Source organism: Centropristis striata, chromosome 24, assembly GCF_030273125.1.
Source record: "Centropristis striata isolate RG_2023a ecotype Rhode Island chromosome 24, C.striata_1.0, whole genome shotgun sequence".
NCBI classification, from domain to species: domain Eukaryota; kingdom Metazoa; phylum Chordata; class Actinopteri; order Perciformes; family Serranidae; genus Centropristis; species Centropristis striata.
The window spans coordinates 5,798,391-5,815,761 of record NC_081540.1 but is presented as its reverse complement, the minus strand read 5'-3'; the positions used below and the strand labels follow the sequence as shown (position 1 = coordinate 5,815,761).

Below are 17,371 nucleotides of genomic sequence, written 5' to 3'. Positions count from 1 at the left end.
GTATTCTGATTGCATAAATTTGCAGTGATGTGTAAATCAATCAAAATTACTTTATTCATCCCCGAGGGGAAATTCAGTGTAAACTGAAGCTTCTTGTGTAGAAAAAAGTGTTTAGCAGCAGCAGGAAGTCTGGAGACAGCAGGACGGTGAGGAGACGGTGAGGAGACGGTGAGGAGACGGTGAGGAGACGGTGAGGAGCAGCGAGGAGCGGTGAGGAGCAGTGAGGAGCAGCAAGGAGGGGCGCGGTGCTTTTCTTTGCCATGCCCAAGGCTGTTCATTATCAACAGTGAAGGTAATCATTGCAGTGATCCACTTTTAACGGGGCTGATTGTGGCCAATTTGGGGAGTGAAAACTCTGTGTGTCTGTTCTTGTGTGTGGCCTCGTTCTGCTTTAGCCCAGTTTCTGTCCCACTTCGCCTAATGGAAGGACAATCGATTTATTGGGGCAATTTGTCCTTTAGAATACCTCCCTTTGCTTCAACTGGTCCATCTTTAAAACAATAAACTAAAGAATTAATTAAAAAAGAAGCAAACATTTAAGCATTCTATGCATCACTATTATTATTTTAATTAATTTTATTATTATTATTATTATTATTATCATTTAAGCATTCTATGCATCACTATTATTATTTTAATTAATTTTATTATTATTATTATTATTATTATTATTATTATTATCATTTAAGCATTCCATTCATCACTATTATTTTTCTTTTAGGTTTTTAATTATTTAATCATTTTAATTTAATATTACATTTTGTATTTTTTTGTGCAGGATTTAATGTTTCCATTTTATTTTAATATTTAAAAAAAACATTTAACATTCTATGCATCACATCTGTTATTACTTTTTTTCTTTTTTCTTTGTTAGTTTTTGTCTCTTATATTACATTATACATACATTTAGATTATTATATTTTATGTAAACCTGATTCATGTATCTGTGTTCAAATAGTTTTGTTTTGTCCATCTTTAAAACAATAAATAAAAGAAAGAGATAATATTGATGGTTGATGATCAATAACTTTCATCATAAACAGCTGCTGCCCTGAAAACTCAACTTATAAATATAACATAATACAAGTTGTTCTTTTCCTCCTCAAAATGAAAATGGAGCTGTCACAATAACATTTATTTTTGTACATCAATTACAGACACGACCCAGTTATCAAATAAATGTTTCAGGGTTCTAATTTAGTTTAACAGCATCAGATGTCAGTTATTATTATTAATTATTTCAGCTTTAATAGGACAGGAACAACTTCTGCACAAGTGTGACGTCGTTTTACACTTAAAAATAAATAAATAAATAAATAAAAATAATGATAATAATAATTATGAAAATAATAATAATAAAATAAATAAAATCACAAAACAAAATGTTTGCATTACATATTTAAATCTTAGAAAATACATATTATAATAAAATTAAATAATAACATCACCAAAACAAAAATGTTTGCATTACATATTAAAATCTTAAAAATAAATGAATTAAAAAAAATAATGAAATCAACAACACAAAAAAATGTTTGCTCAAATCTTAAAAATATTGTTTGACGAAAAAAAAAAGATAAAATATTTAATCTTTGACAATTTAATGATTATTTTTAGGGGGTATTTTTTCAGATTATTTTAATTTTAGAGGCCTGAAAAAGGACAATGTCAAGCATTTACAAGAAACAAAACAAAGAGAAAAATATAATAATAATAAAATAGTTTGTTCAGAAATTACATAAAAACAAGGGGAAATTATTTACATCAATCAGCAAAACAAAAGGTCAAAATCAGACACAACACGACTGGTTTTACAAATTATCTTTATTTACTGTAGAAACAAAACAATAAAAAAAGAAGAGAATTAAAAAAACTGAGCTGCAGAATGACACATTCGCCATTTAGATGTAAAACTATTTATGAGCAGCTCGGTGCCACAATGACTCAAATGTCTCAAGTTTTGGAGATTTCTTGTTTTTCAAAATGTAACAAATGTTTGTTTGTCCTTGACTCTTCAGACTCTTTGTCTCCACCACTGTGTGTCTGACTCTGCAGAAGTTTTCTAAAAAGTCTATATTCACAATAAGATTTGCAGACAGTTTTGTCATAAGAACCTCCTGAATATTATTACGGCTGCAGGTAAAACTCTGATACTAAACTTTGAATCAAATGCAAAATCTAAATCAGCAAAATGTTGCTGTGCTGCATGATTTCCTGCCCTACAATTCAACCACAGGCTTTCAAGAAAAACCTTTGTGAAGTACAGATCTTCACAAAATATGAATAAATCACACAATGGTCATTTAATACATAATTTAATTTAAATTAGAAGTCTAAAAAAAATTGCGATTAAAGCTGATATTTTGTCCAAATCATGCAGTTCTGGTTCCAATCTTTGACTTTAGAAAGACAGGATGAAAAAAATTAATACATAAATAAATAATAATTAATTAATAAAAAACAGAACTTATATACTATATATCAATAATTCATATATTAATCTACATTTTATTTTTATTTTCTATATATTTCTATTTATTATTCAAATAATAAAATGTGTGTGGGAAAGCTGGATATCATGATTTTTTATGATTTTGTTGGTGTTTAAATCGGTTTCAAAATAAAAGTTCCAGCAGATCAGAGTGAGTATCAGTGCTTCAGAATAAAAGCGCTGCTAGATAAAGCTTCAAAATAAAGTTCTTCTAGGAGTGGCTGTAAGGAGGAAGAAGGCTTCTTCTTTAAAAAAATAAATAAAAGCCAACCTTGCAGGCTGGTTCCAGGAAAGCTTCAAAATAAGAGCCCCTTTGAGGATATTATATCTCTCCCAGATTTATTATTTATTAATGAGTCTGAGGCTCTTTATGTCAAAATTAATTATAATTTCCCACCAGTACCATGTTCAATAACATATACAATGTGTGTTTGTGTGCGTTTACCTATTCCTTCCTAGCTGCAGGACACAAAAGGACCTGCAAGAGACGAGAAAAAACCCATTTAAATCACTGAGCATAGAACTAAAGGTGACATTTAACAAACCATTTTATTTCATAAAGCCTCTGAAATGTGTACAGAATATAGATGAGCAGCTTTTTAATTTTCACGTTAGTGCCCATTTTATATTCTTAATATTCAATGAAAGAAAAGTCTAATCATTTAAAATGTATAATGTTTTTTATATTTTATCTCGACCCGAAAAAAAGCTGTCAGCTAAATGTAGTGGAGTAAAAAGTACAATATTTACCTTTAAATGTAGTGGAATATCAGTATAAAGTTACATTAAAAGGAAATACTCAATTAAACTACAACATTAAATCATTCTGGATCGGCAAAAAGTTTAAAGATGAATATGTTCCTGCAAGATTTGCTCATTCAAAATCTAGTTTATGCAGAAAAATCACAATTCTTTCAAGTGACAAAGACACAGAAGGTCGTAAAAAATGTTTTATTTCTCTTCACGGTCAAATGCAGAATGTAACAAAGCTGCAGAAACATTCACTCACCACATGATCGAGCAGCAATTTAACCAAAAGTAACAGTGTTTTTAAAGGGAGGACCACAACCTACTCCATCTTATCTTATTTATATTGACTTAAATTAAAGACGGCCTCATATCCACGACAATAGCAGCCATGAAAACGGCCTTCTGGACGCGCTTTAGAGCTTGCATGTTAAACAAATAAAAAAAGTTAAATTCAGGGACAAAAGGGGAAGATATTCTGTGGATACAAAGAAATACTCCGTGGCTCTCAGTGGCAACTCCTGCTCCACCAAACATAAAAAAAACTGCATAAAAAGTTCAAAACTGGCGACAAAAGTGGCCAGTTTTTCCTGCAAATATTCCCACCGCAGGTAGACGTGAAACAGACAGAGATGAGGGGTCGGGGAGGAGGATCCATGAGATAATGAGTCTCCAGGAGGAGAAGAGTCAGTATCGACGGCGTTTGTTGTTCGGCCCGTCAAAGACGCCACCGACCGGACTCCCCCGCCCAAAACCAGGGGCCGCTCCAGCCTGAGGGCCCAATGGAGGCTGCTGCTGCTGCTGTTGTTGCTGTTGTTGCTGTTGCTGCTGCTGTTGTTGTTGTTGTTGTTGCTGCTGTTGCTGTTGTTGCTTTGGGGACTCAACTTCCGGTCGCCCCCCCATCGATCCGCCCTGTTGGAATCTATCGTTCCGCTGAGGTTTCACGACAGTCAGAGAAACGACAAGCAACGTTTCGTGAAAACAAAACGTCCAAAAAATGTAAAAAAAATCAAAGTTCATGAGTCCGGTTTAATCCAAGCGACGCCATCAGAGCAGACAGAAGGAGAGAGAGGAATGAGACGATTAGTGAAGGCTGCAGGTTGAAGGTTCATGTTCAAGTTCTTGAAAACGTCCTAAGAGGTTTTTAACAAATTATTTAGTTTATATGGTTTTCTTGATGATGATTCTGGTTATTATCAAGAAAACCATGGAAAATGTCTAGATATCAGCTCTTAAATTAAACTCTTATCAGCTATTTTTGTTATTATTATATTTGTCCAAACAAATGTACATTTAGCTGTACCAGACATTAATATGAACAAGAAATTGAAGAAATCAATGGTCTAATCATTTTTTCCATGACTAAGTTTCAAAATAAAGTTTAGTTTAGTCTGAATTAGAGTGAAATTGATACTTTGTTAGTTTTTTTTATTTAGTCTGGTTGTCTTCATGCAGAAATATAAAGGGACCAAATAAAACAAAAGATTTGCAGAGCAGCGTGGGTCTGGAAATATACTCACAGTAATATTTGTTATTGGTTGGAAGGTTGGCGGTGGGAAATGTAAACAGGGAAACAGACAAAGCAACATGGAGCCGAACCAAAAGTCTCATGATTCAGACGAACCAAACAGATTTCGGTGGTTAAAGCTTCTAAGTAGAGTCCTGTGCTCAAATTCCCAAACTTTTATTTCAATTCAGGCCTTATTTAGAACCCAAAGATGAATTTTATTTTATTTTTATTTATTTATTTATTTTATTTATTATTTTATTTCCTAAAACAGAAAGTTTGACTAATGTCCTGTTATTAGGCTCATAATTAAGGCTATAAATAAATCTGCTTTAATGTCTAACTGAGACTAATTGAGAGATCGTTTTCATCTATTTGTCCTGATACGTTACCATGGCTCCGTTCTCTGACATCAACTGCGTGCCCATATTTGGAGTTCCCTCTGGGCCCACGGCTCCGCCCCTTCCACTCATGCCCATCATTTGACCCTGGTTACCAGCCGGCCCCGGGGAGCCCTGGTTAAAGCCATCTACACGCAAAACAACGGAGCAGTGTGTTTGTCATTCGGCGGTCAGTGAAATGAACCCAGCGGCTCCTAAAGAAGTCTGGAAACTCAAAACTATGAGAAATATCAGAGGCTCAAAGTTAACGTTGGCTTTTGGTCCACATTTAATATCAGCTTATGTCATCTTTAAGAATGGGAATTTAGAGGGTTTTTCTAAACAAATATATTTATTAAAGCACCCAAGCTCATTTGCTTGGACAGTTTTATAACCAAGTAAAGTAAATTTGGTATAAATATATATTTATATGAATGAAGATGACACCAAATCAACAAAAAACCAACTTTAAACTAAAGTAGTCTTCTGGTCGTATGTAGGCCTGTCACAATAAGTTTTTTAGATATATTTTTCCAGAAACTATCACGATAATAGTATCGTTGTATATGTTTATTTTAGTTTTATAATGATATTAGAGCATAATAAGTTCATCCTGTTCCACAGCAATGCATTTTTGAATCTCGAGAATATTAAATATTGGAATTGAAATGTGGAAAAGAAATATTAAAATATCCTAGATAAATAAAACTAATTAATAAATAAACTACAACCAAAACAAATAAAATAGACTTTCAGGCTCTGTTGACAAAACATTGCAATGAGATAATCATTATGCATTATATTATTTTATTATTAAAATAACATATAAACAGCTGGAATGGCTGCTTGGGAAATATAGGGTTTTTTGGGGGAAATTTGTGCTGCCTGTAAAATATTTGAAGCATTAATTTAAACACAACACAAAGAAGCACAAAAATATAAAAAATAAATAAAAATATAAAAGATAATATAAAAAAAAATAAAAAAAATATATTGAGTCCAGAAAAAAACTATTGTGTTCATTTTTATATACCAAACGATAAGTCGATATAGTTATGATCATGACAGGCCTAGTCGTATGTTAAAGTTAAGTCAGAATTTTAAATGACTGAATGAATGAATGTTATGAATGAGATTCAAATCTTCTGCTCAATAAACCTCAGACTGCACATCATCAGAGCTGATATTAAACTATTAATCAGACCGGCACAAACATCCCAGGTTTGATCCATTAGCATAAAGCAGATATAAAGTAGATAGATTGAGTGCACATTTAAAGACTTTAATCAGGTATTTGACTGTTAACTGCAACATGATGACTGATGTAAACCACACAGAGCATGTGAGGTAAAACATCTTGCAACAATACAAGAAAATTTAGCCACATGCAATAGTGTTGGATTGGCAATATTGTTAAATGTCTAGATATCAGCTCTTAAATTAAACTCTTATCAGCTATTTTTGTTGTTATCATTATATTTGTCCAAACAAATATACCTTTAGTTGTACCAGACATTAAAATGAACAAGAAAATGAAGAAAACAATGTTTTCTTATGTTTTTTTCCATGACTGTATTTGTGTTGTTTATTGTTTGTATTTTGAATGATTGTGTGCAAATAAATCGAATCAACTACCACGTATTGAACTTTGTCGCACCAACTACAAGTCCTACTTTGTGAGAAGAACTACAAAAATGTCAACAAACTGTCAGTAGAACTGGCCGAGTTTCTATTAAAGTCTAAGTGAATTTTAAAGCAAACTTTTGAAATTCTTGCATAAAAGAAAATGTGAATTAGGGACGTTTCCATCAAGTGCTAGGGAAAAGTGTCCCCTAGTAATCCCACAGTGCTTTTAAAATGATCCCTTCTTCTTTTAATTTATTTTAAATTTTATTTATTTATTTTTTGTTTCTTTCACCTTTGTCAATTCTGTATTTTCTTGCACTTTTTGCACTTTTATGTGAAGCACTTTGGTGCTGCTCAGCCATCTGTAAATGCACTATATAAATAAATTTGACTTTGACATCAACTGGTTAACAACCACAATAAAAGCCTACATGGAAATAACAAACATATAAATAACATATCGCAAAAATTATTTGGTAGAAAAGACACTGAAATGGAAAAAGTGCTAAACATCAGCTGAAGAGACCAGAAATAGCAGCAGACCAAAATATTTGTTGCATTATTACATGAAAAACAGAAATGATATATTTCCAATCAGGCTTTCCACATGATTTCGTTTGATGTCATTCACTCACACACAAACAAACAAAAACCATAAATACTGGATTTACTAGAAGACAGAAGATTCTTTCATTAATTAACCCTCACAGACACAAACATTGCAATAAAAACTGGGTGTTTTTTTTTGCAGCAATACGGCAGATTTGTCATAAAGATGATGTGCAATCCGAGGTTATAATGTTGGTTCGGTGAAGACGAACCTCTAAGAATCTAAAGGTCCCGGCCTCTCATCCTGCAGATCAACATTTATTTTACAGTTTCCAATTCAGGAAATCAAAGACAGCTGATGTTTGTCTTCTTCTTGTCTTTCCAACCACAATTAACTCAATAAAAAAGTGACCTTTAAGATCATTTTTTTGTAAAAAAAAATAAATAAAAATAACCCTCACAGATAATACATATCATGTTCAAACCATTAAATTTCCTTATTTAATCTGAGGATGAGAGCTCGGGGTCAACTATGGACCGCAACAAAAACAACAAACTTTCAGTATTTTCTGTTAGTAAACACATTATGTTGTCATGAGATGGATTATGTTATTTCTCCTTTGTTTTGCATCCTACGTGAGCCACTTAGGATGCAACACAAAGCAGAGTGATGGATGACATGAAGGCAGTTATAATTCACTCCTCATCATCGCCACTTGACCTGTTTTGTTTCTTTACATAATCATGCCCGTACCTCCCATATTAATGGCTCCACGAGGGCCCAGCTCACCCACTCTCATTTCCTGTTCTCTCTGGAAGAAGTGAAGAACAAAACAAAACTCGCTCAAGTTCAGCCGATCGGTTGCCGGGCAACAGTTTCAAATTTTATAAACAGAACTGGTGCAGAAATCGGCTCTTAAAGAGTTGAAGCATCATTTGTTCTTTATCAGAGATGAGAAACTTAACGGGAAGTTTAAAATACAAGTTATGTCAACAAAAAAAAGTGTTTATAACATTCACACAGAACCTGACAAACCAAGTCACACATAATCAACTACAATTATGAGAGCAAGATAATTTAGATAAAACAGTTATTGTGCAAATTCAAAACGTCTCCATACAGTGGTGCACGCTAGACTAGAATATGTTGAATACGTTTAGTTCTTTTTAGTAAATTGTAGCAGTTAATATGTATTGTATTACAATAAAAAAGTAGAAAAAACAGACATAAGATCATATTAGCAACCCGTGGACAGTTAAAGAAGTAGAAAGTATATAAAAGTATAAATAACGGCAAAAACTGTGAACCTGAAGCTTTGTGTTCTTTATATACTTACCTATAAAATGTTGCAATTATTGTGGAGTCCTTATATGGACTTTTTGGAAACTCACAACCTTGGATTGTGATTAATTGTAAAATATATATTTTTTTTCTACTGTGCTAGTAATAGTTTTTGTTTGTTTCATTTTATGTTTATTTTTTAATTGTTTTTTTGTCGGATTGGGGGATTATGTATTCATGTCATTAGTTAAATTGTCAATGTGAAAATCTCAATAAAAATATGTTTTAAATAAATTAATAAAAAAGTGTTGCAATTATATTAAGTAGCAATATGAATATGTTGTTATAACTAATGTAAGCACTAGATGGCAGGAGAGAACATTTATACTCTGGTAGGTTGGTAAACAAAAATATGTATTAATACCATATATCTATATAATATATATATGATATAATAATGCTTTCTTGTTCTACAGATATGTGCAAAATTCAGCTTTAAAGGCAAAGGAAACTAATGTTGACTAATTAAGTTTTTCTGTAAAAATATAAAATCCACTCCAACACATGCATCACTGACTGGAATCTCTGCTGGATTGTTATTAATAAAAACAAGAAATATCAGTGGACGGAGCGACTAGATCGTGCAACAATCAGCAGATTTATGTGCACCACACTATATTCACACAAAAACACTTATTAAACTAATGTTTTCTTAGCACACTTTCTTATTACGACACATCTTCTCTGCACAAACGGCCGCAGGGTTTCTCTTTCTATCAATGTTTCTGCAAAAAGTGCAACATAATTTTATTGGAGTTCCAGATATTTTAAGTTTCAGTTATGAAGGCAGCTGCTATCTGCTTTGACAGACTGCTGTCATATTGTTTTCTATATGCTATAAAGTTATATTAGGAAATGTATCAAAACCACCAGTAACAACCCACATGAGTGTGAGAAGTGAGCAGTTTCTGCGAATTTAAGCTACAAAACCACTGATCTAGTTTTAGGGCAGAAACTGTCTGGTAAAAGACAGTTTAAACAGTAAATAAATGCTGTAAGTGAGGTATAAAGGAGGTCGACAGAAGTGAGGAAGTTATGTTAAAAATCGACGGCTGCTAGAGGAAGGTGGAGGACAGTCTAAAACATAAATATGGTTCGTATTTTGTTGCCTGTATAACTTATCTACCGGGTTGTTTTGAGCTGAACGGATTCCTAGCTGAAGCTCTAGATCAGCTGTTCTCAACCTTGGGGGTCGCCAAATCATTTTGGAAGTCAGCTCTGTCTCCACTGTGTCTTTCTGGTCACTTAATGTCTTTTTTTGGTAATTTTGTGTTTTTTTTAAACTCATTTTGTGTCTTGTTTGGTAATTTTGTGTCTTTTTTTGGTAATTTTGTGTCTTTTTGTGGTAATTTTGTGTCTTTTTTGGTCATTTTGTTTCCTTTTCTTGGTAATTTTGTGTGTTTTTTGTCATTTTGTGTGTTTTTTGGTAATTTTGTTTCTTTTGGGGGGTCATTTTGTGTCTTTTTTGGTCAATTTGTGTATTTTTTTGATAATTTTGTGTCTTTTTTTGGTAATTTTGTTTCTTTTTTGGGTGATCTGAACTGTGCGTGTGAAATTCTGTTCAGTGAGCGGGGGTCGCGGACAACATGCATGTTAAATTGGGGGTCGCGACTCAAAAAGGTTGAGAACTACTGCTCTAGATGACTGTGTGTGTGTGTGTGTGTGTGTGTGTGTGTGTGTGTGTGTGTGTATGTGTGTGTGTGTGTGTGTGTGTGTGTGTGTGTGTGTGTGTGTGTGTGTGTGTGACATGCATGTAAAGGTGCAGACTCCAACAGGACCTCTAAACACAGCAAAAGATTTGAAAAGGTTATGAAACAGAAATCAACAACAAATCACACCAACAGACACTCAAACTGACAGTAAAGACCCTGGAAAACTTTGTTTTTTGATCAAAAGAAGAGCTTTTTATCACTGCAAATCCACTTCCATCATGTTTTTCTCATGAGAATCAATATGTAAGAGAAACTAGTAGATTGAAACATGACTACTGTGTGACGCAGGATGTAAAGCTGACCAGTCCTAGTTCTAAAACTGCAGTCGGATCGGTTATATTTACAACATGAGATTGTCGGGACGATGTTGCTTTAAAACGTAGTGATTTTATTAATTTTAAGTCATTATTTGCACTTTTTCAGCAGATCATTCTTTTGGCATGTAATATTTATTTCTTGCCCCGAAACTTTTACAGATTCGTACTGAAAACTGCTGGAAAAAAATATAAAACTCTTGGATTACAGTGCAGTAGCTGCAAAGACCGGTGTATAAAAGGTAAATATGCTTAAAATACTACTTTATTTTGACTTTTTGATTTCTGTGCATGCATTTATAAGAACGGTGCATGGTCAGGTGGTGCTGTAAGGTTATGTTTGCATTTGTAAAATAATGAATTATTAACCCAACAACTTTTACTCTCTGTGGTGTAATTGTTGACACTATAATATGTATAAAAAGTGTGTTTGTGGTCATATATGTACTCACATTATCCATGTAGTTTGGTTTGAAGCCTTCTGGGTGGCGCCTCAGGTCCTCCTGCTCTCTGTGTCTCATCATCTCCTCCTCTCTCCTCCTCCGCTCCTCTTCATGTCTGCAGCCACACAACGTACAGACAGGAAGCAGTCAAATAAACACAATCACATCTGACAGTTGGACTCTTAATGACGGTTTGCTAAAGAGAGGAAACACACCTCATCTCGATCTGTTTTCTCCTCTGCAGCTCCTGGTTGCGGAGCTCCTCGAGCCTCCTCAGCTCCTCCTGACGCCTCATCAGATCTGAACAACGAAGGGGGGAAACCATGAGCAACAAACAGCATATATTTAACTTACAAAACCAATTTTTCTTGTGTATGAAAGACATTTTCAGAGACTTAATAATGTAAATTACAGAAGAAACCTTCTGCATTATTAGAACAATACATTTTTACATTATGAATATTCAGAGATTTGTGACTGATTAAAACTATACAAATATAAATTATTTAATTTTTTTTCATGTATCATTTCACAAGAGAAGTGTTGATGGTAATTGGTACAGGGTTGTTTTGGCCACAACCTGCCGGTGGATCTGAAAGAATCACCAAAATTACACAATTTGTGTCTATTTTTTTTTGTCATCATGACTTTTTTGGGTCATTTTGTATCTGTTTGTCATTTTACTTTTTTGGGGTTATTTTTTATATTTGTGTAAGTTTATGTCTTTGTTGCTCTTTTATGGCTTTTTTTTTGTCATTTTGTGTCTATTTTTGTCATTTTATGTCTTTTTCTGGTCATTTTACAACTTTTTTTGTCATTTTGTATCTCTTTTTGTCATTTTATGTCTGTTGCTCTTTTATGATTTTATTTGGTCATTTTGTGTTTATTTTTTGTCATTTTATGTCTTTTTGTTGGCCATTTCACTTCTTTTTTGTCATTTTACGTCATTTTCTGGTCATTTTACAACTTTTTTTGTCATTTTATATCTCTTTTTGTCCTTTTATGTTTTTGTTGCTCTTTTATGACTTAATTTGGTCATTTTGTATCTATTTTTTTGGGGGGCCATTTTACGTCTTTTTGGTCTTTGGTCTTTTTCTGCCATTTTTTGTCTCTTTTGGCAATTTTACATCTTTATAGATTTGATTTTATTCCAGTTTTAGGAAATTTTTAAAGAAGTTCAGTTTTTATGACTTATGGCATTATAATTGCACACAAGACATTTCTGAATTCTCCCTCCTTCCAGCCATGACTGTGCCATTTCTATTAAGCTGCAGGACTTTAAAACTGCCGAGAAAAACGAGGCCACAGTGAGTACACCGTCCTTCTCCCTCGGAGGATTCAGCCATCAAGCACCAACACCGAGCCCTCTAAGTATTATTCACATGTCCCATTTGATCAACTCTGAGATATGAAGCGGAGTGAACACAGAGCACTCCTACCTTGTCTCATCATCATGAGTTGATGTTCGTGTTTGGCTGATTCCAGCTCAGCCTCCAGTTTCTCTTTGGCCTCTTTAATGTTCTTGTCCACCTGCTCTCTCTGCTGCTTCTCCATCTCGTCCAGAGCTTTCCACCGAGACGAGTATTCGAACTCGAACGTTCCCGGCTGAGCGAAACGAGGCATCTGCTCCCGTTCTCTAGAGGGTAAAAACAAAGATAGATCCAAAAATAAACCACAACTGCAAACTCAAGCACATTTTAATGTAACAAAGATCTGTACATGCACTGTAAGAGAACATACTTGACTTACTTATAATACTTTGGAGTCTTAGGCAGCAGTTTTTCTGGCTGTCCGTCCTCGTCATCAAAGTGCTCTGAAGGCTCCACGATGGCTGGACAAGGTGTGCTGGAAAACAGGGGAACAACACTGAATAAAACCTGTGAAATCACCAGAAAGGGACGGTCGATTATGTAAGAAAAAGACCTGATGAGTCATTTGTTACATGCAAATTTAAAGACATTCAGAAGATTAATAAAGCAGCAAGTTAATGGTGTTAGGCCTGTCACAACAAAACATTTTAGGAAGATATATCGTCCCAGGAAATATCACGTCGTTTTTTGGGTCATTTTATGTCTTTGTTGCTCTTTTAACTTTTTTGGTCATTTTGCATCTATTTTTTGTAAAAAAAAATTGTCGTTTTACATCCTTTTTTTGGTCATTTTCATCTTTATTTGTCATTTTATGTCTTTGTTTCCCTTTTGTGACTTTTTTTTGTCATTTTGCATTTTTTGTTGTTGTCATTTTTGTCTATTTTTTGTCGTTTAACATATTTTTTTGGTCATTTTACGTCTTTTTTGGGGTTTATTTTCAATCTTTGTTTTTGTCATTTTATGTCTTAGTTGCTCTTTTATGACTTTTTTTCATTTTATGTCTTTTTTCTGGTTTTGTGACTTTGTAGATTAGATTTTATTCCAATTTTAGTCAAATAAATTTCCCAAAAAAGTTAAGTTTTTATGATTTATGGTATTATAATTGCCCAAAAGACATTTCTGAGATCTCCCTCCTTCCAACCATGTCCAGTCTCCAAAAAAAATATCATGTCAAACAGTATAATTGTTGTCGTTTTTAAGACCATTTTATGCTGCTGATAAAATAATATAAATAATTACCCATCCTTTTCAAGAACAATTAACTTTTAAACCTCAAGAATATTACACACTGGACTTAAAATGTAGAAAAAGAATATGAAAAACTCCTAGAACAATAAAACAAATAAAATAAACCAATCAAAACAATAAATATTTGGGAGACGTAGGATTTTTTGGGTATTTTGTACTGCAGGTCAAACATTTTCAGCATTTCTTTAAACGCTGAAAACACAAAAAACACAAGACATTTGTTGATGACTTATGTGAACAAACAAGCATGTAAAAGACAAAATATTGAGTCTAGACGAAAAAATATTGTGTTCTTTTTATATATATGATGATAAATGGTGTCCTGACCAGAAAATAAAGTCACACTCCCTCTGTTTGTGTTGTAATTTGAGTTTCTGTTCTGTTTTAGCTGGTCTAGCTGCACATTTGGAGACAACACCTGCTCAAACTGTGAAGCAAAGATGCTCCAATTGTCGTGTTAAACACCTTCAAATTATGCAGGATGAGTAGATGAAGCTGTAGCTTTAAACACTAGTGAGTCCTTACTTGGTGAGCAGCAGCGCTCCCTCTGTGCAGCGCTCCAGGGCTTTTCGTGCAGAAGCTTTGTTTGCAAACTCCACAATGCCTTTCCCAGTGGGACGACCTCGGTCATCTGTCACCACGATCGCCCGTTCCACCGGTCCAAACTCGGAAAACGCCTGATGACAGAGAGGAGAAGGGGAGGGGAGGGGGGTTACTATTACATAACACTGCACATAAACAGCATTAATCAGGCCAATCCTGAGATTTTAAAGCTTGGGTGCAGCGTACCTGCTCCAGCAGCTCGTTTGTTACTGCAGGCAGCAGGTTGCGAACAGTCAGAGCAGAACCGTGTGTCGCAAACCGGATCCTGAGCTGTCGATTATTCATAATAGTCCCGTCCAGCTCGGCTTTAGCGATTTCTGCCAGCGTCCGGGTTTCCTGCAAGACAAGAGATAATGTATAGGATCAGTGCCTTCCTTTAAGTAACACTAGGAACTAGTGACATCAGAACCTCATGCAAGAGAAAAAAAGATAAAATATTTAAATCCTAAAGAGAAAATTGATGGAGGATATTCAGACATAATAAAAAGAACAAGGAAGGTAAAACGTTTGTTATCAAGCACAAAAGTTGTCTTCTAACTGTAGATTTAAACTGATTTGGTATAATTTGGCAATAAGAATGTATATAACTCCTTATTAACTTGATTTTTCCCAACATCATCCACAAAGAAATCCCTCTACATCCAGAGATTTATATTCTCTGCCTTTATTCCCAAAACTTGGCACAGAGAACTTCTTAGTTAACTGTCTACATTGTATATATTGTTCCCAACTTTATATTATTTTTTATAGTGTTGATCCTTTTTTATATTTCTTGTTAAGATTGCTTGTTTCTATATATTGTGTTTTTATCGATGCTTCTTTCTATTTTTGCTGCTGTAACACTGGAAATGTTCTTGTTGTTGGACTAATTAAGAAATCTCTTACCTTATGTATTCCAAATATATTATTGGATTATTATTATTATTGATGCATTTACGTGAGCAGCTTTTACATTTTCTCAAGGTAGGGCTCATTTCAATTACTTAATATACTGTTAAGCGGAAAATAATTCTTCAAAAAGTCTAATCATTTTGAATTGATCATTTTTTGTTATGTTAAATCTCGTCCTGATAGTAACTAACTAACTATTTAGCTGTCAGATAAATGTAGTGGAGTAAAAAGTACAATATTTGCCTCTAAAATGAAGTGGAGGGGAAGTATGAAGTTACATAAAATGGTACAGTACTTGAATAAATGTACTTAGTTACATTCCTACACATACATACCACTGATTATTATATAATTTGTCATGTAGTGTCTCTTTGTAATCCTTTATGTTTTTGTTTTTAATTTGTGCATCTTTTTTATAATGTATATCTCTTCTTAGTTGTTTAATGTCCCTGAATAGACATTTAGCATGTATTGTTTTGGTTGTTTTTTGTCTCTGTATAGTCATTTTATGTCTAATCACTTTTAACTGATCATGTTTTTTTGTGTTAAATGTAATGTTAAATGTAACTAAAGCTGTCAGCTGAATGTAGTGGAGTAAAAAGTACAATATTTACCTCCAGAAGTATAAACTAGAAATATAAAGTTACATAAAATAGAAATACTCAAGTACATTACAAGTAACCGATATTATATATGTATACATACCAGGCGGACGAAGCCGAAGCCCCGGTCTCTGTTGATGAAAACCTCGCCAACATTCCCGTATTTAGAGAACATATTTTTAAATTCCTCCTCGGGGATTTCCACCGGGAGGTTCCCGACAAACAGCCGTGAGCGCTGTGTGAACGTCTTCTCTCCGGGCTTCCTAAAGCTGCTGATATCCAGAGTCATTTCTGCCCGGGGCTCGTCGCTGCCCTCCCCGGCTCCCTCCGCCTGCTCGGCCGGGGGGGAAGGCTCCTGCGGCGGCGCCGGGCTGTCTTTGTTCCCCGGTGACGGCTCCGCGGCCGGAGAGTCGGTGCCGCGTTTCGCCGGTTGAGGAGAACTGCCGCTCTGCATGTTCGCCTGTTGCATATTTCGGTTCGCCATGCTAGGACGAAACAGTTTTATATTATTTAATTAAATAACTTTAAAGGGGGGGAAGGTTTGTGGACCAGTGTTTGTGGTGCACACCTCCTAAAATTCAAAGATGGCGACGATTGCGCGCGCATCTTCATGTTTGAATCGAGAGGAAATTACGTTTTGTTGTAGTCCAACCTTTCTTCTTCTTCTTCTTCTTCTTCTTCTTCTTCTTCTTCTTCTTTGAGTTTTATTGGCGGTTGGCAGACCAACGTACAGGTGCATCATCGCCACCTACTGGACTGGAGTGTGGAGCAATAGTTTGACAGGAAAATAAGGAGAGAAAATGTAAAAATAATAATAATTATTATTTATTTATTTAAGCTTTTTGTTTTTTCTTTTCTTCTCTTCCCTATATTATTTTATTATTGTATATTTTTGTGGTGAAATGTAACTAAGTACATTTACTCAAGTACTTAAGTACAATTTTGAGGTACTTTACTTGAGTATTTCCATTTTTTGTAACTGTATACTTTTACTTCACTACATTTTAGAGGCAAATATTGTGTTTTCTACCACATTTAGCTGACAGCTTTAGTGATTTTTTTTGTCATTTTATCTCTTATTTCTGGGTAATTTTAAGTCCTTTTTTTCGTTTTGTGTCTTTTTTTTTTGCCCATTTTACAATCTTTGTAGACTGTATTTCATTAGAATTTTAGTAAAAGAAATTTTGAAAGAAATTCAGTTTTATGGCATTATAATTGCACAAAAGACATTTTTAAGTTATCCCTCCTTCCAGCCATGGCCGTCCTGTTTCTAAGAAGCTGCAGAACTTTTATACTGTAGAGAAAAACAAGGTCACAGTGAGTACAACGTCCTTCTCCCTCTGAGGATTCACTCCACTACATTTTAGAGGCAACATTGCACTTTTTATTACACTATATCTAGGCTTTAGTTATTTTTCAGGTTGAGATTTAACATAAAAACATGATACATTTAAAGATATCTGACATAAAATGACTGTACAGAGACAGAAAACAACCAAAACAATACATTAAAAGAATAAAATAAACACACAAAACTACCAGAAAA

At 34.1% G+C, this 17,371-nt stretch overlaps 1 protein-coding gene across 1 annotated transcript; it reads right to left on the bottom strand.

Annotated features, from left to right (window-relative positions):
• Positions 1–3,428: 3,428 nt before the first annotated feature.
• Positions 3,429–16,397, bottom strand: pspc1 (paraspeckle component 1). Its single transcript, XM_059327949.1, has 10 exons — positions 15,929–16,397; positions 14,519–14,668; positions 14,255–14,406; positions 12,861–12,956; positions 12,551–12,747; positions 11,327–11,411; positions 11,121–11,226; positions 8,055–8,112; positions 5,138–5,274; positions 3,429–4,171 (listed from the first exon to the last, which is right to left on the bottom strand). The coding sequence occupies exons 1-10, from the start codon at positions 16,307–16,309 to the stop codon at positions 3,926–3,928; spliced, it is 1,608 nt and encodes a 535-aa protein (XP_059183932.1). The 5' UTR covers positions 16,310–16,397; the 3' UTR covers positions 3,429–3,925.
• Between the last annotated feature and the right edge of the window lie 974 nt (positions 16,398–17,371).

Bases quoted from the DNA above. Each gene is read 5' to 3' on its own strand.
- pspc1 (XM_059327949.1), bottom strand. From the start codon at position 16,309: ATGGCGAACCGAAATATGCAACAGGCGAACATGCAGAGCGGCAGTTCT. The intron at 14,407-14,518 runs GTACGCTGCACC...CTCTGTCATCAG, and splicing joins CAAACGAGCTGCTGGAGCAG to GCGTTTTCCGAGTTTGGACC. The intron at 11,412-12,550 runs GTAGGAGTGCTC...TTCGTTGTTCAG, and splicing joins ACTCATGATGATGAGACAAG to ATCTGATGAGGCGTCAGGAG.